The sequence below is a fragment of the Somniosus microcephalus genome, unplaced genomic scaffold (genome assembly GCF_052327205.1).
Source record: "Somniosus microcephalus isolate GS21.2 unplaced genomic scaffold, FLI_Smic_1.0 unresolved_chr1, whole genome shotgun sequence".
In the NCBI taxonomy this organism is placed as follows: Eukaryota; Metazoa; Chordata; class Chondrichthyes; order Squaliformes; family Somniosidae; genus Somniosus; species Somniosus microcephalus.
In genome coordinates, this window is record NW_028225179.1 from 154,671,301 (window position 1) to 154,698,201 (window position 26,901).

At 52.7% G+C, this 26,901-nt stretch overlaps 1 protein-coding gene across 2 annotated transcripts in view; it reads left to right on the forward strand.

Moving 5' to 3' along the window:
- LOC147096282 (LIM/homeobox protein Lhx9-like) overlaps positions 1-17,237 on the forward strand; it is a 90,378-nt gene extending 73,141 nt beyond the window's left edge. The window contains exons 5-6 of one of the 2 annotated variants that reach the window (XM_085975131.1): positions 10,981-11,174; positions 15,145-17,237. In XM_085975131.1, coding sequence (XP_085831257.1) covers positions 10,981-11,174; positions 15,145-15,426 — 476 coding nt within the window. In that variant the 3' untranslated portion in view covers positions 15,427-17,237. The remainder of the gene's footprint in view (positions 1-10,980; positions 11,175-15,144) is intronic. The other variant, XM_085975132.1, reaches the window with a different exon arrangement.
- Positions 17,238-26,901: the final 9,664 nt, after the last annotated feature.

The window sequence follows — 26,901 nt, forward strand, 5'->3', positions numbered from 1 at the left end:
ACCTAAGGGACACTTTTCCCTATCTTGATAACATTACCATTGCAGGTCACGATCAACAGGAACACGACTCCAACCTCCAAAAATTTCGGGATGCCCTCCATTGCCGTAATTTGACCCTGAATGAATCCAAATCTGTTGAGTCGCAACCGACCATCAACATCCTTGGCTACTGCGTAGGCAATGGTATCATTAAGCCAGACCCAGAAAGACTTCGCCCGCTCCAAGAGCTCCCGTCACCTAAGAATCCGGCTTCTTTACGTCGGGCTCTCGGTCTGTTTGCATACTACGCTAAATGGATTCCTCATTTTTCGGACAAAATCCAACCCTTGCTGCATGCTAGATCATTTCCACTGGGAACAGCGGCTGTTGCAGCCTTTAACCTTCTCAAAAAACAGTTGGAGAAAGCGGCTCTTCACTCCATCGATGAGAATCTCCCTTTCGTGGTTGAATGTGATGCCTCGGAGGTGGCGATCTCGGCTACTCTGAATCAGGAAGGTCGTCCTGTAGCATTTATGTCCAGGACCTTACAAGGTGCCGAGCTACATTATCCTCCGGTTGAGAAAGAAGCCACAGCCATCATAGAGGCAGTACGGAAGTGGAACCATTTTCTAGCTCGCCAGCACTTTACATTGATCACGGACCAACGATCAGTCGCCTTCATGCTCGATAATCGAAAACGAACCAAAATTAAGAATAATAAAATACAACTTTGGAGGATGGAACTGGCCTCTTTTGGTTATACCATTCTCTATCGGCCTGGCAAGGAGAATGTGGCCCCGGACACCCTCACACGGGCATTCTGCTCCACTATGTCATCCTCCACTCTCATGGATGTCCACAATGGTTTGTGTCATCCTGGCGTTACGCGCATGCTACATTTCGTACGATCACGGAATCTCCCTTTTTCCACTGGAGATGTAAAAAAAATATGCTCAGAATGCCGGCTTTGTGCGGAATTAAAACCTCAGTTCTTCCGCCCCTCAGATGGTATACTCATACATGCAACCCAACCGATGCAACGACTTAGCATCGATTTTAAGGGCCCAGTGCCCTCTTCAACTCGGAACACATATTTGCTCACCATGATCGACGAATATTCACGTTTTCCGTTTGCCTTCCCCTGCTCCAATATGCTGGCGTCCACAGTAATCTGCTGCCTTGAGCAGGTATTTTCTCTCTGTGGCATGCCGGCTTATATTCACTCAGATCGGGGTCCATCCTTTATGTCAAGGGAACTCAAGGACTACCTCTCAGAACGGGGAATTGCTACAAGCAAAACAACACCATACCATCCCATCGGAAATGGGCAGGTAGAGAGGTATAACGGTATCATCTGGAATTCCGTACGTCTCGCTTTAAGATCTCGGGGCCTACCAGACCAGCAATGGGAAACAGTGCTTCCGGATGCATTGCACTCTATACGGTCCCTGCTTTCTACAGCCACAAATACTACACCTCATGAGCGGTTCTTTGGATTCCAGCGTCGCTCATCTCATGGAACATCACTCCCGTCATGGCTAACTACTCCTGGACCTGTATTACTCCGAAGATACGTTCGGACGTCTAAAAATGACCCTCTTGTAGACGAGGTCGAACTAACCGATGCCAACCCCACCTATGCAAACATACGATATTCCGACGGCCGAGAATCTACCGTATCATTACGGGATCTGGCTCCCTGCCCACCAGGACCTAGTGGGACATCGGGTGATGGCATTTCACCAGGAAACTCTTGGGACCTATCGGGTACCCCTCTCCAGGATCCTGATCGGACACCAACTAGCTTGGTGCCGGTAGAACCCCGTGCTCAAGGTTGCGACCCTCCCAGTACCGCGCATGAAAGTACTGATCCGCCACAGACCAGCTCTGCACCTCCCTCTGAACAGAGGCAGTCCGACTTTGAACCTATTGGGGCTCGTACTCGAAGCCATGATCTCCCCGACCCTTCACAGGGCAATCCAGGCCACACAGACTCTGACCAATGGCCAACCGCATGTAAGCGGACCAGCGACCCTCTACGACGGGAATCCAAACGGGTGCGACTCTTCCTTGTTCGGCGGCTACGGACCAAAAGGTAGACCACAGCCTCCTAATCCTGCAGGAGGGAAGAATGTGATAAAAATGCTAACTTCCGAGAAGTTATGTCATCACTTCCTGTGAACTATGAACTATGAACTATGAACTGTGTACATACCTCACTTCCTGTAAATGTCACTTCCTGTTGGACTGGTATAAATACAGGTCTGTTCAGTATTGTAAGAGGCTTCTACCAGAGGCATGGTAAAGACCTCTCTTGTGTATAGTGTGTTTATAAGTTACTTAAAGCTTACTTTAAAGTTACTTGATGGTAAGTCTCCTTTTTCTTACATCATCTAGTATCTATGTGACTGCAGTCTCTCTAACACCGTTTACGGAGGGAAATCTGCCGTCCTGGCGCGGTCTGGTCTATATGTGACTTCGGTCCCACTAACGCCCTTTACAGAGGGAAATCTGCCATCCTGACACGGTCTGGTCTATATGTGACTCCAGTCTCACTAACGCCCTTTACGGAGGGATATCTGCCATCCTTACCTGGTCTGGTCTATATGTGACTCCAATCCCACTATCGCCCTTTACGGAGGGAAATCTGCCATCCTTACCTGGTCTGGCCTATATGTGACTCCTGTCCCACTAACGCCCTTTACAGAGGGAAATCTGCCGTCCTGACGCGGTCTGCCCTATATGTCACTCCAGTCTCAATAATGCCCTTTACAGAGGAAAATCTGCCTTCCTTTCCTGGTCTGGTCTCTATGTGACTCCAGTCCCACTAACGCCCTTTACAGAGGGAAATCTGCCGTCCTGACGCAGTCTGGTATATATGTGACCCCAGTCTCTCTAACACCATTTATGGAGGAAAATCTGCCGTCGTGACGCGGTCTGGTCTATATGTGACTCCATTCTCATGAACAACCTTTATGGAGGGAAATGTGCCATCCTGTCCCGGTCTGGTCTATATGTGACTCGAGTCCCACTAAAGCCCTTTACAGAGGGAAATCTGCCGTCCTGTCCTGGTCTGGTCTATATGTGACTCCAGTCACTCTAATGCCCTTTGCAGAGGGAAGTCTGCCGTCCTGACCCGTTCTGGTCTATATGTGACTCCAGTCTCATTAACGTCCTTAATGGAGGGAAATTTGCCGTCCTTATCCGGTCTGGTCTCTATGTGACTCCAGTCTCACTAATGCCCTGTACAGAGGGAAACCTACTGTCCTGTTGTGGTCTATATGTGACTCCAGTCTCACTAAAGACCTTTACAGAGGTTACTCTGCCAACCTTACCTCGTCTGGTCTACCTGTGACTCCAGTCTCAGTAACACCCTTTTCAGAGGGAAATCTGCCATCCTGACCCGGTCTGGTCTATATGTGACTCCAGTCTCACATAAGAACATAAGAACATAAGAAATAGGAGCAGGAGTAGGCCAATCGGCCCCTCGAGCCTGCTCCACCATTCAATAAGATCATGGCTGATCTGATCCTAACCTCAAATCTTCTATCACTCTGCATCCACCCGAACCCATGTGATCTCCCGGGAGAGGCGAAAAACCAGATAAAGACCCAATGGCCAATTTGGGAGAAAAAAATCTGGGAAATTCCTCTCCGACCCATCTCGGCGATCGAAATTCTTCCAGGAGATCACTCTGTCCCTATATTTTCTACAGTACTTACCTTCTGTAAAGGCGATCTCCACCCCAGCCAGGAACAGGAATAAAACCATCTCCTGAAATCTAACAGAATTAGAACACAGTAGGAGCAGAACAAGGCTACACGGCCCCTGGGCCCGCTCCACTACCCACAGGGCCATGACCATTCCGAACCCAGACTCATGTCCAATTTCCTGCCCGCTCCCCGTAACCCTTTATTCCCTTTACTTCTAGGAAACTATCTATTTCTGTTTTAAATTTATTTAATGATGTAGCTTCCACAGCTTTCTGGGGCAGCAAATTCCACAAACCTACCACCCTCTGAGTGAAGAAGTTTCTCCTCATCTCAGTTTTGAAAGAGCAGCCCCTTATTTTAAGATTATGCCCCCTAGTTCTAGTTTCACCCATCATTGGGAACATCCTCACCGCATCCACCCGATCAAGCCCCTTCACAATCTTATATGTTTCAATAAGATCGCCTCTCATTCTTCTGAACTCCAATGAGTAGAGTCCCAATCTACTCAACCTCTCCTCATATGACCACCCCCTCATCCCCGGGATTAACCGAGTGAACCTTCTTTGTACTGACTCGAGAGCAAGTATGTCTTTTCTTAAGTATGGACACCAACACTAATGCCCTTTACGGAGGGAAATCTGCCATTCATACTTGGTCTGGTCTACATGTGACTCCAGTCTCACTAACGCCCTTTACAGAAGGAAATCTGCCGTCTTTACCCTGTCTGGTCTATATGTGACTCCAGTCTCACTAACGCCCTTTATGGAGGGAAATCTGCCATCCTGTCCCAGTCTGGTCTATATGTGAATCCAGTCCCACTAATCTCCTTTACGGAGGGAAATCGGCTGTCCTTACCCGGTCTGGTAATACGTGACTCCAGTCTAACTAATGCCCTTTACGGAGGGAAATCTGCCGTCCTGACCCGGTCTGGTCTGTATCTGACTCCATTCCCACTAACGCCCTTTACGGAGGGAAATCTGCTGTCCTGACCTGGTCTGGTCTATATGTGACTCCAGTCTCATTAACGCCCTTTACAGAGGGAAATCTACCGTCCTGACCCGCTCTGGTCTATATGTGTCTCCAGTCTCACTAACGCCCTTTACGGAGGGAAATCTGCCGTCCTTACCTGGTCTGGTCTATATGTGACTCCAATCCCACTATCGCCCTTTACGGAGGGAAATCTGCCATTCTTACCTGGTCTGGCCTATATGTGACTCCTGTCCCACTAACGCCCTTTACAGAGGGAAATCTGCCATCCTGTCCCAGTCTGGTCTGTATCTGACTCCATTCCCACTAACGCCCTTTACGGAGGGAAATCTGCCGTCCATACCTGGTCCGGTCTACATGTGACTCCAGTCTCACTAATGCCCTTTGCAGAAGGAAATCTGCCGTCCTTACCCAGTCCGGTCTATATGTGACACCAGTCTCACTAGCGCCCTTTACAGAGCGGAATCTGCCATCCTTACCCGGTCTGGTCTGTATCTGACTCCATTCCCACTAACGCCCTTTACGGAGGGAAATCTGTCGTCCTGACCTGGTCTGGTCTAGATGTGACTCCAGTCTCATTAACGCCCTTTACAGAGGGATATCTGCAGTCCTGATCCGGTCTGGTCTATATGTGACTCCAGTCTCACAATTGCCCCTTACGGAGGGAATTCTGCCGTCCTGTCCCAGTCTGGTCTATATGTGACTCCAGTCCCACTAACGCCCTTTACAGAGGGAAATCTGCCGTCTTTCCCCTGTCTGCTCTATATGTGACTCCAGTCTCACAATCGCCATTGATGGAGGGAAATCTGCCGTCCTGTCCCACTCTGGTCTATATGCGACTCCAGTCCCACTAACTCCCTTTACGGAGGGAAATCGGCTGTCCTTACCCGGACTGGTCTATATGTGACTCCTGTCTCACTAATGCCCTTTACAGAGGGAAATCTGCCATCCTGACCCAGTTTGGTCCATATGTGACTCCAGTCTCACTAACGCCCTTTACAGTGGGAAATCTGCAGTCCTGACCCGGTCTGGCCTATATGTAACTCCAGTCCCAATACCAACCTTTACAGAGGGAAATCTGCCATCCTGACACGGTCTGGTCTATATGTGACTCCAGTCTCACTAACGCCCTTTACGGAGGGATATCTGCCGTCCTTACCTGGTCTGGTCTATATGTGACTCCAATCCCACTATCGCCCTTTACGGAGGGAAATCTGCCGTCCTGACCTGGTCTGGTCTATATGTAACTCCAGTCTCATTCACGCCCTTTACAGAGGGAAATCTGCAGTCCTGACCCGGTCTGGTCTATATGTGACTCCAGTCTCATTAACGCCCTTTACAGAGGGAAATCTGCCATCCTGACCTGGTCTGGTCTATATGTGACTCCTGCCCCACTAACGCCCTTTACAGAGGTAAAGCTGCAGTTCTTACCCAGTCTGGTCTATATGTGACTCCAGTCGCATTAACGCCTTTTACAGAGGGAAATGTGCCGTCCTGACCCGGTCTGGTGTGTAAGTGACTCCAGTCCCACTAACGCCCATTACGGAGAGAAATCTGCTGTCCTTACCCGGTCTGGTCTATATGTGACTCCATGTCTCACTAACGCCCTTTACATAGGGTAATCTGCCGTCCTGGCGCGGTCTGGTCTATATGTGACTCCAGTCTCATTAGCGCCCTTTATGGGGGGAAATCTGCCATCCTGTCCCGGCCTGGTCTTTTTGTGACTCCAGTCCCACTAACGCCCTTTACAGAGGGAAATCTGCCGTCCTGACCCGCTCTGGTCTATATGTGACTTCGGTCCCACTAACGCCCTTTACAGAGGGAAATCTGCCGTCCTGACACGGTCTGGTCTATATGTGACTCCAATCCCACTATTCGCCCTTTACGGAGGGAAATCTGCCATCCTTACCTGGTCTGGCCTATATGTGACTCTAGTCTCACGAACGCCCTTTACAGAGGGAAATCTGCCGTCCTGACCTGGTCTGGTCTATATGTGACTCCAGTCTCACTAACGCCCTTTACAGAGAGAAATTTGCTGTCCTTACCCGGTCTGGTCTATATGTGACTCCATGTCTCACTAACGCCCTTTACATAGGGTAATCTGCCATCCTGGCGCGGTCTGGTCTATATGTGACTCCAGTCTCATTAACGCCCTTTACGGAGGGAAATCTGCTGTCCTTACCCGGTCTGGTCTATATGTGACTACAGTTCCACTAATGCCTTTTACGGAAGGAAATCTGCCATCCTTACCTGGTATGGTCTATATGTGACTCCAGTCCCACTGACGCCCTTTATAGAGGGAAATCTGCTGCCCTGACCGTGTCTGGTCTATATGTGACTCCAGTCTCACTAATGCCCTTTACAGAGAGAAATCTGCTGTCCTTACCCGGTCTGGTCTATATGTGACTCCATGTCTCACTAATGCTCTTTACGGAGGGAAATCTGCCATCCTGACGCGGTCTGGTCTATATGTGACTCCAGTCTCTCTAACGTCCTTTACAGAGGGAAATCTGCCATCCTGACCCGCTCTTCTCTATATGTGACTCCAGTCTCAATAACGCCCTTTACAGAGGGAAGTCTGCTGTCCTGTCCTGGTCTATATGTGACTCCAGTCTTACTAAAGCCCTTTACAAAGGTTAATCTGCCAACCTTACCTCGTCTGGTCTATCTGTGACTCCAATCTCAGTAACACACTTTTCAGAGGGAAATCTGCCATCCTGACAAACTCTGGTCTGTATGTGACTCCAGTCCCACTAACGCCCTTTACAGAGGGAAATCTGCCTTCCTTACCCGGTCTGGTCTATATGTGTCTCCAGTCTCACTAATGCCTTTTACAGAGGGAAATCTGCCTTCCTTACCCGGTCTGGTCTATATGTGACTCCAGTCTCAGTAACACCCTTTTCAGAGGAAAATCTGCCGTCCTGACCCGCTCTGGTCTATATGTGACTCCAGTCCCACTAACGCCCTTTACAGAGGGAAATCTGCCTTCCTTACCCGGTCTGGTCTATATGTGACTCCAGTCCCACTCGCGCCATTTGCAGAGGGAAATCTGCCGTCTTTCCCCTGTCCGGTCTATATGTGACTCCAGTCTCACAATCGCCATTGATGGAGGGAAATCTGCCGTCCTGTCCCATTCTGGTCTATATGTGACTCCAGTCCCACTAACTCCCTTTACGGAGGGAAATCAGCTGCCCTTACCCGGACTGGTCTATATGTGACTCCTGTCTCACTAATGCCCTTTACAGAGGGAAATCTGCCATCCTGACCCAGTCTGGTCCATATGTGACTCCAGTCTCACTAGCGCCCTTTATGGGGGGAAATCTGCCATCCTGTCCCGGCCTGGTCTTTTTGTGACTCCAGTCCCACTAACGCCCTTTACAGAGGGAAATCTGCCGTCCTGACCCGCTCTGGTCTATATGTGACTTCGGTCCCACTAACGCCCTTTACAGAGGGAAATCTGCCGTCCTGACACGGTCTGGTCTATATGTGACTCCTGTCTCACTAATGCCCTTTACAGAGGGATATCTGCCATCCTTACCTGGTCTTGTCTATATGTGACTCCAATCCCACTATTCGCCCTTTACGGAGGGAAATCTGCCATCCTTACCTGGTCTGGCCTATATGTGACTCTAGTCTCACGAACGCCCTTTACAGAGGGAAATCTGCCGTCCTGACCTGGTCTGGTCTATATGTGACTCCAGTCTCACTAACGCCCTTTAACAGAGGGAAATCTGCCGTCCTGACTCGGTCTGGTCTATTTGTGACTCCAGTCTCAGTAACACCCTTTTCAGAGGGAAATCTGCCGTCCTGACTCGGTCTGGTCTATATAATTATAATCATAATAATAATCAACTTTATTGTCATTGTTAGTGCAGAAGTGCAGTACAACGAAATGTAGGCTTACGGCTCCCGAGATTGTACATTTAGATTAAGACATTTAAACATTCAACATACATTTGGCTTGTAATACATTAACATAAACATAACCATAATAAAATGCATTGGCAGATGTGCAGGCTTTAGAGTTTATTTCTGGAGTTCAGTAGGATGACAGCCCTGGGAAAGAAGCTGTTCCTAAATCTGGTCGTACGGGTGCGAATGCATCTGTAGCGTCTCCCAGATGGCAGGAGGGCAAACAGGCTGTGGCTGGGGTGGGTAGGGTCTTTGATAATGGTCCATGACCTCCGTAAACAACGTTTCTGGTATATGTGCTCTATGGTCGGTAGCCGGGTGCCGGTAATGCGTTGGGCGGTTTTGACTACCCGCTGCAGGGCTTTCCGGTCATAGTAGCTGCAGCTGCCATACCATACTGTGATACAGTTCGTCAGGATACTCCCTATTGTGCAGCAGTAAAAGTTAGAGAGGATCAGGGGTGACAGGTTACATCCCTTCAGCCTCCTTAAGAAATATAGGCGCTGCTGGGCCTTCTTCACCAGAGAGGAGGTATTGAGGGACCAGGAGAGGTCTTCCGTGATGTTGTCTCCGAGGACTCCAGTCCCACTAATGCCCTTTACGGAGGGAAATCTGCCATCCTGACCCGGTCTGGTCAATATGTGACTCCAGTCTCACTAATGCCCTTTATGGAGGGAAATCTGCCGTCCTTACCTGGTCTGGTCTACATGTGACTCCAGTCTCACTAACGCCCTTTACAGAAGGAAATCTGCCATCCTTACCCGGTCCGGTCTATTTGTGACACCAGTCTCACTAGCGCCCTTTACAGAGCGAAATCTGCCATCCTTACCTGGTCTGGTCTATATGTGACTCCAGTCCCCCAACGCCATTTGCAGAGGGAAATCTGCCGTCCTGTCCCGCTCTGGTCTATAAGTGACTCCAGTCCCACTAGCTCCCTTTACGGAGGGAAATCGGCTGTCCTTACCCGGTCTGGTCTATATGTGACTCCAGTCTCACTAATGCCCTTTACAGAGGGAAATCTGCCATCCTGACCTGGTCTGGTCTCATAGAGTCATAGAGTCATAGAGTTTTACAGCACAGAAAGAGGCCCTTCGGCCCATCGTGACCCGCTCTGGTCTATATGTGACTCCAGTCTCAATAACGCCCTTTACAGAGGTAAAGCTGCAGTCCTTACCCAGTCTGGTCTATATGTGACTCCAGTCGCATTAACGCCCTTTGCAGAGGGAAATCTGCCATCTTGACCCGCTCTGGCCTATATGTGACTCCAGTCTCAATAACGCCCTTTACAGAGGGAAATCTGCTTTCCTTACCCGGTCTGGTCTATATGTGACTCCAGTCCCACTAGCGCCATTTGCAGAGGGAAATCTGCTGTCCTGTCCCGCTCTGGTCTATAAGTGACTCCAGTCCCACTAGCTCCCTTTACGGAGGGAAATCGGCTGTCCTTACCCGGTCTGGTCTATATGTGACTCCAGTCTCACTAATGCCCTTTACAGAGGGAAATCTGTTATCCTGACCCGGTCTGGTCTATATGTGACTCCAGTCGCATTAACGCCCTTTGCAGAGGGAAATCTGCCTTCCTTACCCGGTCTGGTCTATATGTGACTCCAGTCCCACTAACACCCTTTACAGAGGGAAAATTGCCGTCCTGACCCTGTCTAGTATCTATGTGACTCCAGCCTCTCTAACACCGTTTACGGAGGGAAATCTGCCGTCCTGACGCGGTCTGGTCTATATGTGACTCCAGTCTCACTAGCGCCCTTTATGGGGGGAAATCTGCCGTCCTGACCCAGTCTGGTCTATATTTGACTCCAGTCCCACTAACGCCCTTTACAGAGGGAAATCTGCCGTCCTGACCCGCTCTGGTCTATATGTGACTTCGGTCACACTAACGCCCTTTACAGAGGGAAGTCTGCCATCCTTACCTGGTCTGGTCTATATGTGACTCCAATCCCACTATCACCCTTTACGGAGGGAAGTCTGCCATCCTTACCTGGTCTGGCCTATATGTGACTCCAATCCCACTATCGCCCTTTACAGCGGGAAATCTGCCGTCTTGACCCGGTCTGGCCTATATGTGACTCCAGTCCCACACCCCAATGTGGCTGACTCTTACACAAAGGTTGGGTGAATTGTATAGCTCTCCCCCACAAAACGCAGTAGCTGGTAGCTCTGTTAATAATTTTGTATCTGAGATCCATAGATTTTTGCTAGACAAGTGTATTAAGGGATACGGAGCCAATGCGGGTGGATGCAGTTAGGATACAGATCTGTTATGATCTCACTGAACAGGCTCGAAGGGCTGAATGGCCTCCTCCTGTTCCTACCCGTGTGATTTTTTTTGTTTTGTTGTGTCCTCCATGTCACGTGTGGTTCCGTGTTCCGGTTTCAGTCTGTCCCGAGGTGGAGCAGGCTCTGGGGGAGCCCCGATACTGTGGCCAGCAGAAGGCCAAACGCATCCGCACCTGCTTCAAGCACCACCAGCTCCGCACCATGGAGTCCTACTTCGCCGTCAAGCACAACCCGGACGGGAAGGACTGGGAGCAGCTGTCCAAGAAGACCGGCCTCCCCAAGCGAGTCCTGCAGGTGAGAGACACTCACAAACTCCAGCCCCCTGGCCCACCGGACCTACTGGCTCACGCAACACTGCCCGGGGGGGGGGGTGGCCCTGAGCTGAAATCCCACTTGCGGTGGGCGAACAGTCAAAGTGAAAACTCAAAAGAAATTTGATAGGGTAGATAGAGAGGCTGTTCAGGAGAGAAGTTAGGAAACACTTCTTCATGAAAAGGGTGGCTGGAGTGTGGAACTCTTTCCCTCATGTTGTGGAGTATTTTAAACCAACATTCGACACAAGGCTTTAGATCGATAGTCAAGTTGTCTTTATTGCACCGGTGGGGAAACGTCTGCTCTGTCTTAGCCAGACTTTTCCAAATTGTTACAGCAAACACTACATTTTTATACATTATGGGCCAGAAATTCGCGGCCAGAAGCGTGAGTACGGTCGGGGTACTCACGCATCTGGCCGTTGGAAATGCCGGCGTTCAGCAGGAACAGCGCATGCGGGGAACGCCGGCATTTCCAGACCCGAGGTCTATTCACAGCGCGTGCGACTGCACAGGCAGCGCTTGCGCAGTGAACTTTGTGGATTTCAATGATGGATTCAGTGAGGGTAAGTCCTTAGAAGTTACACTTGAAAAAAGCAAGTGTAAAGTTGTTCATTGGCTGCGGAGGAAGAAACATTTTATGGAGGAGCTTCTGAAATGCAATATTTTTGTTTGGGAAAGGGAGGGAAGTTATTTTAAGAAATTTTAAGTAAGTTTTAAAGTTAAAATTTTTTTTTCTTTAAAAGGGTTTTCAGAACGGCAGGTAGAAGGAGCAATTGTGGCTGTGTGAATGGAATGTGAGAATAAGTTATGTATGTATGTCCACATATATTCCTTTACGTATATGTATGTATGTTTTATATTCCTTTACTAACGTGTATGAATGTATGTTTTTAATTATGATTTTCCAATAAGTTACTTTCTCTGAAAGTCATAATTAAATAATACATTCATACACATAAGTAAAGGAATATATACATAACACGCAAAGGAATATATACAGACATACATACTTTCAGAAGCTCCACGATAATAAATATCTTCCTCCGCAGCCTCTGGAGCAACTGTACCCATGCTTTTTTCATGTGTAAGTTGTAATGACTTGACCTCACTGAAAGCATTAATGAAAGCGGCGAATTATACTGCGCACGCGCTGCCTGTGCAGTCGCACGCGTTCTGCCTCTGAACCCCTTCGTTCAGAGGACAGGAAATGCCGGTTTTCCCCACATGTACTGTGCATGCTGAAAACCGGCATTTCATCCAGCCAGATGCGTAAGTACCCCGACCGTACTCGCGCATTTGGAAGGGAATTACTGGGCCAACATTTTACATGTCAATAAAATGAAAAATTTAACAATTGCACGACTTGCCCCCTCGCATCTGCGACTGAGGGCCCAAGGAGGTGCATTGCGCAAGAGGTCATCATCGTACGTATCCTCACACTGTTCCCTTTGGGGAACTGTATGAAGTGGTGGAAGGATTTATGGCCGTGATTAACGCTCATTCTGTGACCGTAACCATCTTTGAACCAGCCATTAGGGTGGTTAGTCCTATGGCGGGAGGGTTTTACGGGCTCCCACAACCCATCTGAGGGGGGGGGGGCCCACCAACACCCACGGACGCAAGTATCCCGCTGGATGTCCACCCAGAATTTAAAGTTGGAGCTCCGACTCCACTTGCCGGGACTGTCTGGAGAGGGGTTCAAAACCCTACTCCTTCTGGCCCAGCGACGGGGATGCTTACTGCTACGCAAAAGGCCCACTCCGCACAAAAGGTGACACCCATACGTTTCCTGCGTCTTTTCCCTCCCCGTGACTGGAGCCCTATGCTGCCATTTCACGTTGCTAATCGGATTGGGCCTTTGTCATAGCGGTAGGATCCCCGCCGCTGGGCCAGATCAGGGTAAGGTTTCGAACCCCGCTCCAGACAGTCCCGGCAAGTGGAGTCGGAGCTCCGGCTCTAAATTCTGGGTTGACATCCAGTGGGATATTTGCGTCCGTGGGTGTGGGTGGCCCCCCCTCCTTGTATAGCTTGTGGGAGCCCGTAAAACCCTCCCGCCATAGGACTAACCGCCCTAATGGCTGGTTCAAAGATGGTTACGGTCACGGAATGAGCGTTAATCATGGCCATAAATCCTTCCACCACTTCATACAGTTCCCCAAAGGGAACAGTGTGAAGACACGTATGACGACGACATTGCTAAATAAATAAATGGAATTTAAAAAATTCTTTTAGGGCTTTTAAAAGTCTTTAAATTGCTTTAATTCTCTTTAAAACTACTTCAGATTACTCAAAATAATGTAAACATTTTAAAAAGTTTATAAAAGTTACCAAAATCTTCAAAAAACTTCCAAAAACCTATTTAAACTGCTGCTTTGCATGTAAAAATGCTTAGCAGCTTGACAGAAACATTGGGGGCGTGTCCAGTGAAACTGAGACCTCAAGGGGCGTGTCTCACTTGCACTGCACGCTCCTGGCTTCGCGCTGGCTGCACTCCTGGGCGGCGTGACGTCATACGCTGCCCGGGATTCTTCTTTCTGTTTCAGCAAGTGCAGGCGTCCCTGGAGCTGATCGGCAGGAGCGCGGGGTAAGTGCAAAAACGGGGCTGCAAGCCCCGTTCAGCAATTTCTGGCCCTATAATACACATGGCCACCTCATGCACAATTCATTCCTGCAACCTGATTGGATCTTGGCCTGCATGCTGCTTACAAATCTTAATGTAAACATGTACTGTATAAGCTGCCTCCTTAATTACTCACTCAAACTGCTGAATGCTGATTAAAAGATACCTTGGGATACAACCCAGATAATAAAGTTCTTACAGGCAGCTGGAATCCCAGACACCCTGTCTGCATTTAATTGGTTTTTTTTAGTTTTCAAGGTCAGCTTACCTTGACCGCTTCTTTATGGATGTGGTCTTTTCATGTTAGTCCCTCGTTCTTACACCATTCAGTGAAACTGCCAGCGATGTCAGTTTAACCCTTTCCCCACTGCACCCCACAAAAAGCAGCAGAATGTTAGCTCCATTAAACATTTTAAATCTGAGATAGAAAGACGCAAACAGTCAACGTAACAACCCGACTGGGTGACTTATGGCCTTTGGAAAGAAAGAACTTGTATTTATATAGCGCCTTTCACGACCTTAGGACATCCCAAAGCGCTTTTTTTTACAGCCAACTAAGTACTTTTTTTGAAGTGTAGTCGCTGTTGTAATGTAGGAAACGCGGCAGCCAATCTACGCACAGCAAGCTCCCACAAACAGCAATGAGATAAATGAGCAGATCATGTATTTTCTTTTAGTTGAGGGATAAATATTGGCTCCAGAACACCGGGGAGAACTCCCCCCCTGCCCTTCTTCCAAATAGCGGGTCGTGGTTTAACGTCTCATCCGAAAGACGGCACCTCTGACAGTGCGGCGCTCCCTCAGTACCGCACTGGGAGCATCGGCCTGGATTTTGTGCTCAAGACTCTGGAGTGGCACAACATAACGATAGGGTGGGCGGTGGACGGAGGGAGGGCAGGATGGGGAGGGGGGGCGGATAGTGGATTCTTCCTGCCCGATGGGTAGATGTTTATTTGGGGACGGGGAAGAGAGGGCGGTGGACAGAGGGAGGGCAGGATGGGGAGGGGGGGGACAGTGGATTCTTCCTGCCCGATGGATAGATGTTTATTTGGGGACGGAGGGAGGGCGGACGGATGGAGGGCAGGATGGGGAGGGGGAGAGAGTGGATTCTTCCTGCCCGATGGGTAGATGTTTATTTGGGGACGGACGGAGGGCAGGATGGGGAGGGGGGGGAGAGAGTGAATTCTTCCTGCCCGATGGGTAGATGTTTATTTAGGGGTGGGGAAGGAAGGGCGGCGGACGGAGGGAGGGCAGGATGGGGAGGGGGGGAGAGCGGATTCTTCCTGCCCAATGGGTAGATGTTTATTTGTCCCCTTTTAACTGTTTGTAGGTTTGGTTTCAGAATGCCAGAGCTAAGCTCCGGAAGACCCTCTTGCAGGAGGAGAACACGGACAGCGACACGGTGCTGGAGACCCACGAGCTGCTGTGCTCCCCGGCGGCCCAGCAGAACATGGGAGCCCTGGGCCCCCCCAGCCCCCTCTTCTCCACCCCCAACGGCTCAGCACCCTGCCCCCAACCGGCCAGGCCGACCATGGCACCTATCTTCCTGAACTTCGACCCCGCGGAGCCCTCCGACTCCCTCCAGACAATCGACCGCACCAACTTGTGCTAAAGGCGGTTTTCCAGAACGAGGTGGTCGCGCCAAAAAAAATTGGCCGCGGGATCTTGGCATCTTGGAGGTGGCTCTCGGCGGCGGCATTTTGGGACTATACATTGACGCATTTAAAGGGGAAGCTCGATAAGTCCATGAGGGAGAAAGGAACAGAAGGTTATATCGATGGAGTTTGATGAAGAGGGGTGGGAGGAGGCTCGTGTGGAGCATAAACACCGGCACGGACCAGTTGGGCCGAATGACCTGTTTCTGTGCTGTAAAAATTCATTGTAATTCTATGAATGAAGGGGTCAGGAACAAAAGTGCTGGGACTTCCTGCCGGGGAGTTCATTGTTAGCGCACAGGAACTCCCACCCTCCAATCAGTACAGAGCGAATTCCGCCTAGGAATTATGTGGCGATTAAATACCGAGACTATGGCCTGGCTCCCATTCACTTGTCTCTAAACAGAATGATTCTCTCTCTGCCCCTACTGCAGGTCTAGACTCGGTCTGCTTTCTCGCGGGTCAGTCTGGAGCCTTGTACCAGTCCACACGCGTGCTTCAGGGTTGCCAACCCTCCAGAATTGCCTTGGAGTCTCCAGGACTTGAAGATTAATCTCCTGTGAGAAACTCAGGAGAGGAAGATCAGCGGGGAATTACCCCCAAAATTATGTGCTTGTGTTATTTTATTCATTTTCTTTCAACAGTTTTGTTCATTACTTATACATTTATTGGAGATGGGGATGGGGGGGATCTCTGTTGGACCGGGCGGGAGGTCAGATGGTGAAATCTCTAGGAATAGGTCCAGCCAGCATCCGGTTCTGCACAACAGCAGTCTCTTTAGGTCTGGGTTTCTGTTTCGGCCGGTTGCAGAGAGCTGATAATGGAACAGGGTGATGTCAAAAATTGAACCTCCTATTAGATACATCCCTAGCTTCGCTGGAAAGTGACTGGGTTTGTGGAGGCACTGTTTTACGTTTCTGTATTAGAGAGCCATAAGCAACATGTGTTATATCAGTGTTACAACAGACAGTGCATTATAGTTAGAGGGAGTTATTGAAACATGTATTGGGGTCTTACAGTGAGATACGTTACAGAGAGAGTGTCCCTCTCTATTAGAGGGCGCTGTAGTACGATCTATTGGGGTCTTAATGAGATATGTTATAGAGAGAGGGAGCTGTAGTACGATGCACTGATGTCTTAATGAGATACATTATAGAGAGAGTGTCCATTTATTAGAGGGAGCTGTAGTACGATGTATTGATGTCTTAATGAGATACGTTATAGAGAGTGCCCCTTTATTAAAGAGAGCGGTAGTGCGATGTATTGGTGTCTTAATGAGATACGTTATAGAGAGAGTGCCCCTTTATTAGAGAGAGCGGTAGTACGATGTATTGATGTCTTAATGAGATACGTTATAGAGAGAGTGCCCCTTTATTAAAGAGAGCGGTAGTGCGATGTATTGGGGTCTTAGTTAGATACATTGTAGAAAGGGTGTCCCTTTATTAGGAAGAGCTGTAGTACGATGTATTGGGGTCTTAGTTAGATACATTATAGAAAGAGGGAGCTGTAGTACGATGTATTAGTGTCTTAGTGAGATATATTATAGAAAGAGGGAGCTGTAGTAAGATGTATTGGGGTCTTAGGGAGATACATTATAGAGAGAGTGTCCCTTTATTAGGAGAGAGCTGTATTATGATGTATTGGGGTCTTAGTTTGAAACGCATGATAGTGGCCTGGAAATTCAGTGGAGTTTCTCCTGGTCACACTCTAATGGTGAGCGATTGTGAGAACACTCCATGTAAACGACCATTCACACTATGTCTCTGGGACTGGGTGGTGCAGTGGGTCAGACACTGTACTTTCAACCTCTGGGACTGGGTGGTGTAGCGGGTCAGACACTGTCCTTTCAACCTCTGGGACTGGGTGGTGCAGTGGGTCAGACACTGTCCTTTCACCCTCTGGGACTGGGTGGTGCAGTGGGTCAGACACTGTCCTTTCCTCCTCTGGGACTGGGTGGTGCAGTGGGTCAGACACTGTCCTTCCCCCCTCTGGGACTGGGTGGTGCAGTGGGTCAGACACTGTCCTTTCCCCCTCTGGGACTGGGTGGTGCAGTGGGTCAGACACTGTCCTTTCCCCCTCTGGGACTGGGTGGTGCAGTGGGTCAGACACTGTCCATTCCCCCTCTGGGACTGGGTGGTGCAGTGGGTCAGACACTGTCCTTTCCCCCTCTGGGACTGGGTGGTGCAGTGGGTCAGACACTGTCCTTTCACCCTTTGGGACTGGGTGGTGCAGTGGGTCAGACACTGACCTTTCACCCTCTGGGACTGGGTGGTGCAGTGGGTCAGACACTGACCTTTCACCCTCTGGGACTGGGTGGTGCAGTGGGTCAGACACTGTCCTTTCACCCTTTGGGACTGGGTGGTGCAGTGGGTCAGACACTGTCCTTTCCCCCTCTGGGACTGGGTGGTGCAGTGGGTCAGACACTGTCCTTTCCCCCTCTGGGACTGGGTGGTGCAGTGGGTCAGACACTGTCCTTTCACCCTCTGGGACTGGGTGGTGCAGTGGGTCAGACACTGTCTTTTCCCCTCTGGGACTGGGTGGTGCAGTGGGTCAGACACTGTCCTTTCACCCTCTGGGACTGGGTGTTGCAGTGGGTCAGACACTGTCCTTTTCCCCTCTGGGACTGGGTGGTGCAGTGGGTCAGACACTGTCCTTTCCCCCTCTGGGACTGGGTGGTGCAGTGGGTCAGACACTGTCCTTTCCCCCTCTGGGACTGGGTGGTGCAGTGGGTCAGAAACTGTCCTTTCACCCTCTGGGACTGGGTGGTGCAGTGGGTCAGACACTGTCCTTTCACCCTCTGGGACTGGGTGGTACAGTGGGTCAGACACTGTCCTTTCACCCTCTGGGACTGGGTGGTGCAGTGTGTCAGACACTGTCCTTTCACCCTCTGGGACTGAGTGGAGCAGTAAGTCAGACACTGTCCTTTCCCCCTCTGGGACTGGGTGGTGCAGTGGGTCAGACACTGTCCTTTCACCCTCTGGGACTGGGTGGTGCAGTGGGTCAGACAGTGTCCTTTCCCGCTCTGGGACTGGGTGGTGCAGTGGGTCAGACACTGTCCTTTCCCCCTCTGGGACTGGGTGGTGCAGTGGGTCAGACACTGTCCTTTCTCCCTCTGGGACTGGGTGGTGCAGTGGGTCAGACACTGTCCTTTCTCCCTCTGGGACTGGGTGGTGCAGTGGGTCAGGCACTGTCCTTTCACCCTCTGGGATTGGGTGGTGCAGTGGGTCAGACACTGTCCTTTCCCCCTCTGGGACTGGGTGGTGCAGTGGGTCAGACACTGTCCTTTCCCCCTCTGGGACTGGGTGGTGCAGTGGGTCAGACACTGTCCTTTCTCCCTCTGGGACTGGGTGGTGCAGTGGGTCAGACACTGTCCTTTCACCCTCTGGGACTGGGTGGTGCAGTGGGTCAGACACTGTCCTTTCACCCTCTGGGACTGGGTGGTGCAGTGGGTCAGACACTGTCCTTTCCCCCTCTGGGACTGGGTGGTGCAGTGGGTCAGACACTGTCCTTTCCCCCTCTGGGACTGGGTGGTGCGGTGGGTCAGACACTGTCCTTTCACCCTCTGGGACTGGGCGGTGCAGTGGGTCAGACACTGACCTTTCACCCTCTGGGACTGGGTGGTGCAGTGGGTCAGACACTGACCTTTCACCCTCTGTGACTGGGTGGTGCAGTGGGTCAGACACTGTCCTTTCACCCTCTGGGACTGGGCGGTGCAGTGGGTCAGACACTGTCCTTTCCTCCTCTGGGACTGGGTGGTGCAGTGGGTCAGACACTGTCCTTTCCCCCTCTGGGACTGGGTGGTGCAGTGGGTCAGACACTGTCCTTTCACCCTCTGGGACTGGGTGGTGCAGTGGGTCAGACACTGACCTTTCACCCTCTGTGACTGGGTGGTGCAGTGGGTCAGACACTGTCCTTTCACCCTCTGGGACTGGGCGGTGCAGTGGGTCAGACACTGTCCTTTCCTCCTCTGGGACTGGGTGGTGCAGTGGGTCAGACACTGTCCTTTCCCCCTCTGGGACTGGGTGGTGCAGTGGGTCAGACACTGTCCTTTCCCCCTCTGGGACTGGGTGGTGCAGTGGGTCAGACACTGTCCTTTCTCCCTCTGTGACTGGGTGGTGCAGTGGGTCAGACACTGTCCTTTCACCCTCTGGGACTGGGCGGTGCAGTGGGTCAGACACTGTCCTTTCCCCCTCTGGGACTGGGTGGTGCAGTGGGTCAGACACTGTCTTTCCCCCTCTGGGACTGGGTGGTGCAGTGGGTCAGACACTGACCTTTCACCCTCTGGGACTGGGTGGTGCAGTGGGTCAGACACTGTCTTTCCCCCTCTGGGACTGGGTGGTGCAGTGGGTCAGACACAGTCCTTTCACCCTCTGAGACTGGGTGATGCAGTGGGTCGGACACTGTCCTTTCCTCCTCTGGGACTGGGTGGTGCAGTGGATCAGACACTGTCCTTTCACCCGCTGGGACTGGGTTGTGCAGTGGGTCAGACACTGACCTTTCACCCTCTGGGATTGGGTCTAAGCGAGATTGATAGAGCGAAGGTCTCTTCACTCGCTGTTGTGGTCATTGATTCGAGGTCTTAACCAGATTCCCAGTGCTAGTGGCTCCACTCCTCAAACTGCCTCTAATGTCTCATTAATTGGTATTCACTTTCACAATGGCTGGAGTTCACAGAGGAAGTGTCCCATTGGCGCAGTAGAGCGTTCTGTTTTGAGGTAGCACCCAGTCAGACTGTAACAGACGGCACACAGTCAGACTGTAACAGACGGCACCCAGTCAGACTGTAACAGAGAGCACACAGTCAGACTGTAACAGACGGCAGGCAGTCAGACTGTAACAGACGGCACCCAGTCAGACTGTAACAGACAGCAGCCAGTCAGACTGTAACCAAGAGTGCCCAGTCAGACTGTAACCGAGAACACCCAGTTAGACTGTAACAGAGAGCACCCAGTCAGACTGTAACAGACGGCAGCCAGTTAGACTGTAACAGACAGCACCCAGTCAGACTGTAACAGACAGCAGCCAATCAGACTGTAACAGACGGCAGCCAGTCAGACTGTAACAGAGAGCACACAGTCAGACTGTAACCGACAGTGTTCGGCCAGAACTAGTCACTGAAATAAGCTTGCTTGCCTCTCCAGTCTAGATTTTTACAACTTTTTAAACAAGTCATTCATCTAAAATGCGTTGATGAATGTGTTTTTGGTCTGGAAATTTGATGCTCGTTTCAGGATTTATCTAAATGATCCCATCAGTTAGACTCAAACTGGTGAATGGTGACTCAATATCACCTCCGTGTAAACGATGTGTATAGGGTCGGGTGTCTCGCTGTTAGATATTAAAGAATTTACAGTTCGGAGTCTGCAATAGAGAGTATTTCATGTAGTTCCTCTGTGAGTGAATGAAGTGTAAGATGGATGAACGTTAAATGAGAAGTAATATGAAATAATAAAGGGGATTTTTTACTTAATGCTCTCGATTCAATCATTCACTCATAAGATTTGTAAGATGCCTGAATTAGATTCCCTTGGATTGTCTCATATAACCCAAGCCAATTTATATTATTTGTTATGCAAAACCATCTCTTTGCAATCCGAACTCAAAACAACAAGTAAAGTCTCCAAAGTGTAGATCTTGACATTGTGCAATGGTAGAAATCAACAACACCAACAATTTGCATTTATATAGCGCCTTTAACGTAGTAAAACATCCCAAGGCGCTTTGCAGGCATGATTATCAAGCAAAATTTGACACCGAGCCACATAAGGAGATATTAGAACAGGTGACCAAGGATTGGTGAAAGAGATAGGTTTTAAGGAGCATCTTAAAGGAGGAGAGAGAGGTAGAGGGGCTGGAGAAGTTTATGGATGGAATTCCAGAGCTTAGGGCCCAGGCAGCTGGAGGCACGGCCGCCAATGGTGGAGCGATTAAAATCGGGGATGCGCAAGAGGCCAGAATTGGAGGAGCACCGAGATCTGGGAGGGTTGTAGGGCTGGAGGAGGTTACAGAGATAGGGAGGGGCGAGGCCATGGAAGGATTTGAACACAAGGATGAGAATTTTAAAATCGAGGCGTTGCGTTGAGAGCCAGTGTAGGTCAGTGAGCACAGGGGGTGATCAGTAAACGGGACTTGGTGCGAGTTAGGATATGGGGTGCAGCGTTTTGGATGAGCTGATGTTTAGGTAGTGTGGGAGATGGGAGGCCGGCCAGGAGTGTGTTGGAATAGTCAAGTCGAGAGGTAACAAAGGCATGGATGAGGGTCTCGGCAGCAGATGAGCTGAGGCAAGGGTGGAGCCGGGCGATGTTGCGGAGGTGGAAGTAGGCGGTCTTGGTGATGGAGCGGGTATGTGATCAGGAGCTCATCTTAGGGTCAAATACGGCACCAAGGTTGCGAACAGTGTGGTTGAGCCTCAGACAGTGGCCAGGGAGAGGGATGGAGTCGATGGCTCGGGAACGGAGTTTGTGGTGGGGACCGAAGACAACAGCTTCGGTCTTCCCAATATTTAGCTGGCGGAAATTTCTGCTCATCCAGAACTGGATGCCGGGCAAGCAGCGTGACAAATCAGAGGCAGTGAATCGGGTGATAGCGAGTCGGCAACCTGTTCTACATCTCTCCCCGTTTGACTTCAATGGAAATAAAAAAGGGGGAGAGATGGAAAACGGGCATGCGACTCGCTATCACCCACTTCACACCATCGCACGAAGACCGGGGGCAATTTGAACCTATCTCGTCCGTTGGGCAACTGACGGGATCGGGTGGAACACTGGTTTTACGCACCGCCCGATTTCACTCTCCATTGAAGCCACTGGACAGTGATATCGGGCGAGGTGTCAAACCAGCGTTCCACCCGATCCCATGGGAGTCCCGCCCGGAGAGCAGAGGTTAAAATGATCCCCACCTTAAGATCTACCCCAGTAACGCAGAGCTGCATTACTAACACTACAATTAACAACATCTACGCTAACACAACTGGTGGCAGCAGCCCGACCTCCCAGTGGTCCCTGGGAGGAACAGGAGGAGGCCATTCAGCCCCTCGAGCCTGTCCTGCCATTCAACGAGATCATGGCTGATCTGTAGCCCAACTCCCTTCAGGGCAGACGGGGTCTTGTGGGAGCTTGCTGTGTGCAAATTGGCTGCCACGTTTCCCACATTACAACAGCGACTACACTTCGAAAAGTTCTTCATTGGCTGTAAAGTGCTTTGGGACGTCCTGAGGTGGCGAAAGGCGCTGTATATAAAGGCAAGTTCTTTCTCGATGGAAGTAACAAAGGAGTTAATGCCACCACTACTTGAGCGATCTTTAGCTTGAAGCATTTAGCTTTGATTGACAGTAAGGACTCGTTGCTGCTTAACCTCGACCATTCAATCTTCGTCATCAATGTTCTCCATCAGTATCTAATCTCAACACGATGGCACTCTGCGGCCCTGACCCTTACATCGTCCAGCCAGATTCTGAAGAGATTTTGATTCCTTTCACCAAATGTTTCCCACACCGATTGTCATGTTAGCTTTAAATCAATGTGTTGAGTCAGGTTGGGTCCTTCACGCCTGTTCCCCAAAGAGAATTACACATTGATTTCACAAGGCGAGGAGATGGTCTCAGAAGGAGGAGGGGGTGGGGTGGTCCCCCTTCAGCCTATTTGATCCCATTCTTCCAGAGAACCCACTGCCGTCTGGCCTACGCCTCACGTACGTCTGTCCGACTCTCTGGCGAACAGAATGGTCAACATTCGAGTGAGACGAGGGCCGTTTGGACTACTGTCAAAGGTCATCCAATCGGGTGACAAGAGCCACAATATTAACTCCACCCATGGCGGGCGAGAGAGGGCCGGGGAGGGAGGGGTTTAAATATGAGAAACTGGGGAACGCGCCCCTGATCCCACCGTGTGCCCGGCCGTGGCGGTTTTTACGGGTAGCGTGCCAGACACTTCGTTCAGATATTTCAATCGGGATCCCGCAGTGCAATTGGGAGCCTGATTTAAATGTAACAGTTTAGCCGAGTGATTTTCCCAGGGCTCGGGAAACCCGGCAGTGTAAGGCAGACGGGAGCTGCGGGAACAAGAAGGGAAGTGCCTTTTCCAGCACTCCTTGTGGGCCAGGAGGAGCAAGAGAGCTCCCCTCCCCCTTCCCCACTACTGACCCGACAAGAAAGCCTTTAGCCTCCCCATTGCCTATCGCGGCCGCAAACTCCCCCACCAGCCCCGATCGCTCACTTCCTCCCTCCCCCTGCCCCAATCCGTTCCTCTCTCGCTCCCCGAGCCTTAATCACTCTCTCCCTCCCCCAGCCCCGATCTCCCTCTCTCTCCCCCAGCCCCGATCTCTCCCTCCCCCGGCCCCGATCTCTCTCTCTCCCCCAGCCCCGATCTCTCTCTCCCTCCCCCAGCCCCGATCACTCTCTCCCTCCCCGAGCCTTAATCTCTCTCTCCCTCCCCCGGCCCCGATCTCCCTCTCACTCCCCCAGCCCCGATCTCTCTCTCCCTCCCCCAGCCCCGATCTCTCTCTCCCTCCCCCAGCCCCGATCTCTCTCTCCCTCCCCCAGCCCCGATCTCCCCCTCTCTCCCCCGGCCCTGATCTCTCTCTCTCTCCCCCAGCCCCGATCTCTCTCTCCCTCCCCTGGCCCCGATCTCTCTCTCCCTCCCCCAGCCCCGATCTCTCTCTCCCTCCCCCAGACCCGATCTCTCTCTCCCCCAGCCCCGATCTCTCTCTCCCTCCCCCAGCCCCGATCTCTCTCTCCCTCCCCCAGCCCCGATCTCTCTCTCCCTCCCCCAGCCCAGATCTCTCTCTCCCTCCCCCAGCCCAGATCTCTCTCTCCCCCCCCCAGCCCAGATCTCTCTCTCCCCCGGCCCCAATCTCTCTCTCCCCCAGCCCCGATCTCTCTCTCCCTCCCCCAGCCCCGATCTCTCTCTCCCTCCCCGAGCCTTAATCTCTCTCTCCCTCCCCCAGCCCCGATCTCTCTCTCCCTCCCCCAGCCCCGATCTCTCTCTCCCTCCCCCAGCCCCGATCTCTCTCTCCCTCCCCAGCCCCGATCTCTCTCTCCCTCCCCCAGCCCCGATCTCTCTCTCCCTCCCCCAGCCCCGATCTCCCTCTCTCTCCCCCGGCCCCGATCTCTCTCTCTCTCCCCCAGCCCCGATCTCTCTCTCCCTCCCCTGGCCCCGATCTCTCTCTCCCTCCCCCAGCCCCGATCTCTCTCTTCCTCCCCCAGCCCCGATCTCTCTCTCCCCCAGCCCCGATCTCTCTCTCCCTCCCCCAGCCCCGATCTCTCTCTCCCTCCCCCAGCCCCGATCTCTCTCTCCCTCCCCCAGCCCCGATCTCTCTCTCCCTCCCCGAGCCTTAATCTCTCTCTCCTTCCCCCGGCCCCGATCTCTCTCTCTCTCCCCCAGCCCCGATCTCTCTCTCCCTCCCCGAGCCTTAATCTCTCTCTCCCTCCCCCGGCCCCGATCTCTCTCTCTCTCCCCCGGCCCCGATCTCTCTCTCTCTACCCCAGCCCCGATCTTTCTCTCCCTCCCCCGGCCCCGATCTCTCTCTCCCTCCCCCAGCCCCGATCTCTCTCTCCCTCCCCGAGCCTTAATCTCTCTCTCCCTCCCCCGGCCCCGAACTCCCTCTCTCTCCCCCAGCCCCGATCTCTCTCTCCCTCCCCCAGCCCCGATCTCTCTCTCCCTCCCCCAGACCCGATCTCTCTCTCCCTCCCCCAGCCCCGATCTCTCTCTCCCTCCCCCAGCCCCGATCTCTCTCTCTCTACCCCAGCCCCGATCTCTCTCTCCCTCCTCTGGCCCCGATCTCTCTCTCCCTCCCCCAGCCCCGATCTCTCTCTCCCTCCACCAGCCCCGATCTCTCTCTCCCTCCCCCAGCCCCGATCTCCCTCTCTCTCCCCCGGCCCCGATCTCTCTCTCTCTCCCCCGGCCCCGATCTCTCTCTCTCTCCCCCAGCCCCGATCTCTCTCCCTCCCCCAGCCCCGATCTCTCCCTCCCTCCCCAGCCCCGATCTCTCTCTCCCTCCCCTGGCCCCGATCTCTCCCTCCCTCCCCCAGCCCCGATCTCTCTCTCCCTCCCCCAGCCCCGATCTCTCTCTCCCTCCCCCAGCCCCGATCTCTCTCTCTCTCCCCCGGCCCCGATCTCTCTCTCTCTACCCCAGCCCCGATCTCTCTCTCTCTCCCCCAGCCCCGATCTCTCTCTCCCTCCCCCGGCCCCGATCTCTCTCTCTCTCCCCCGGCCCCGATCTCTCTCTCTCTACCCCAGCCCCGATCTCTCTCTCCCTCCTCTGGCCCCGATCTCTCTCTCCCTCCCCCAGCCCCGATCTCTCTCTCCCTCCCCCAGCCCCGATCTCTCTCTCCCTCCCCCAGCCCCGATCTCTCTCTCCCTCCCCCAGCCCCGATCTCTCTCTCCCTCCCCCAGCCCCGATCTCTCTCTCCCTCCCCCAGCCCCGATCTCTCTCTCCCTCCCCAGCCCCGATCTCTCTCTCCCTCCCCGAGCCCCGATCTCTCTCTCCCTCCCCCAGCCCCGATCTCTCTCTCCCTCCCCCAGCCCCGATCTCTCTCTCCCTCCCCCAGCCCCGATCTCTCTCTCTCTCCCCCGGCCCCGATCTCTCTCTCCCTCCCCCAGCCCCGATCTCTCTCTCCCTCCCCCAGCCCCGATCTCTCTCTCCCTCCCTCCCCCGATCTCTCTCTCTCTCCCCCAGCCCCGATCTCTCTCTCCCTCCCCCAGCCCCCTCCCCCAGCCCCGATCTCTCTCTCTCTCCCCCAGCCCCGATCTCTCCCTCCCTCCCCAGCCCCGATCTCTCTCTCCCTCCCCCAGCCCCGATCTCTCTCTCCCTCCCCAGCCCCGATCTCTCTCTCCCTCCCCAAGCCCCGATCTCTCTCTCCCTCCCCCAGCCCCGATCTCTCTCTCCCTCCCCAGCCCCGATCTCTCTCTCCCTCCCCCAGCCCCGATCTCTCTCTCCCTCCCCCAGCCCCGATCTCCCTCCCTCCCCCAGCCCCGATCTCTCTCTCCCTCCCCCAGCCCCGATCTCTCTCTCTCTCCCCCAGCCCCGATCTCTCTCTCCCTCCCCCAGCCCCGATCTCTCTCTCCCTCCCCCAGCCCCGATCTCTCTCTCCCTCCCCCGGCCCCGATCTCTCTCTCCCTCCCCCAGCCCCGATCTCTCTCTCCCTCCCCCGGCCCCGATCTCTCTCTCCCTCCCCCAGCCCCGATCTCTCTCTCCCTCCCCAGCCCCGATCTCTCTCTCTCTCCCCCAGCCCCGATCTCTCTCTCCCTCCCCCAGCCCCGATCTCTCTCTCCCTCCCCCAGCCCCGATCTCTCTCTCCCTCCCCCGGCCCCGATCTCTCTCTCCCTCCCCCGGCCCCGATCTCTCCCTCCCCCAGCCCCGATCTCTCTCTCTCTCCCCCAGACCCGATCTCTCTCTCCCTCCCCCAGCCCCGATCTCTCTCTCCCCCAGCCCCG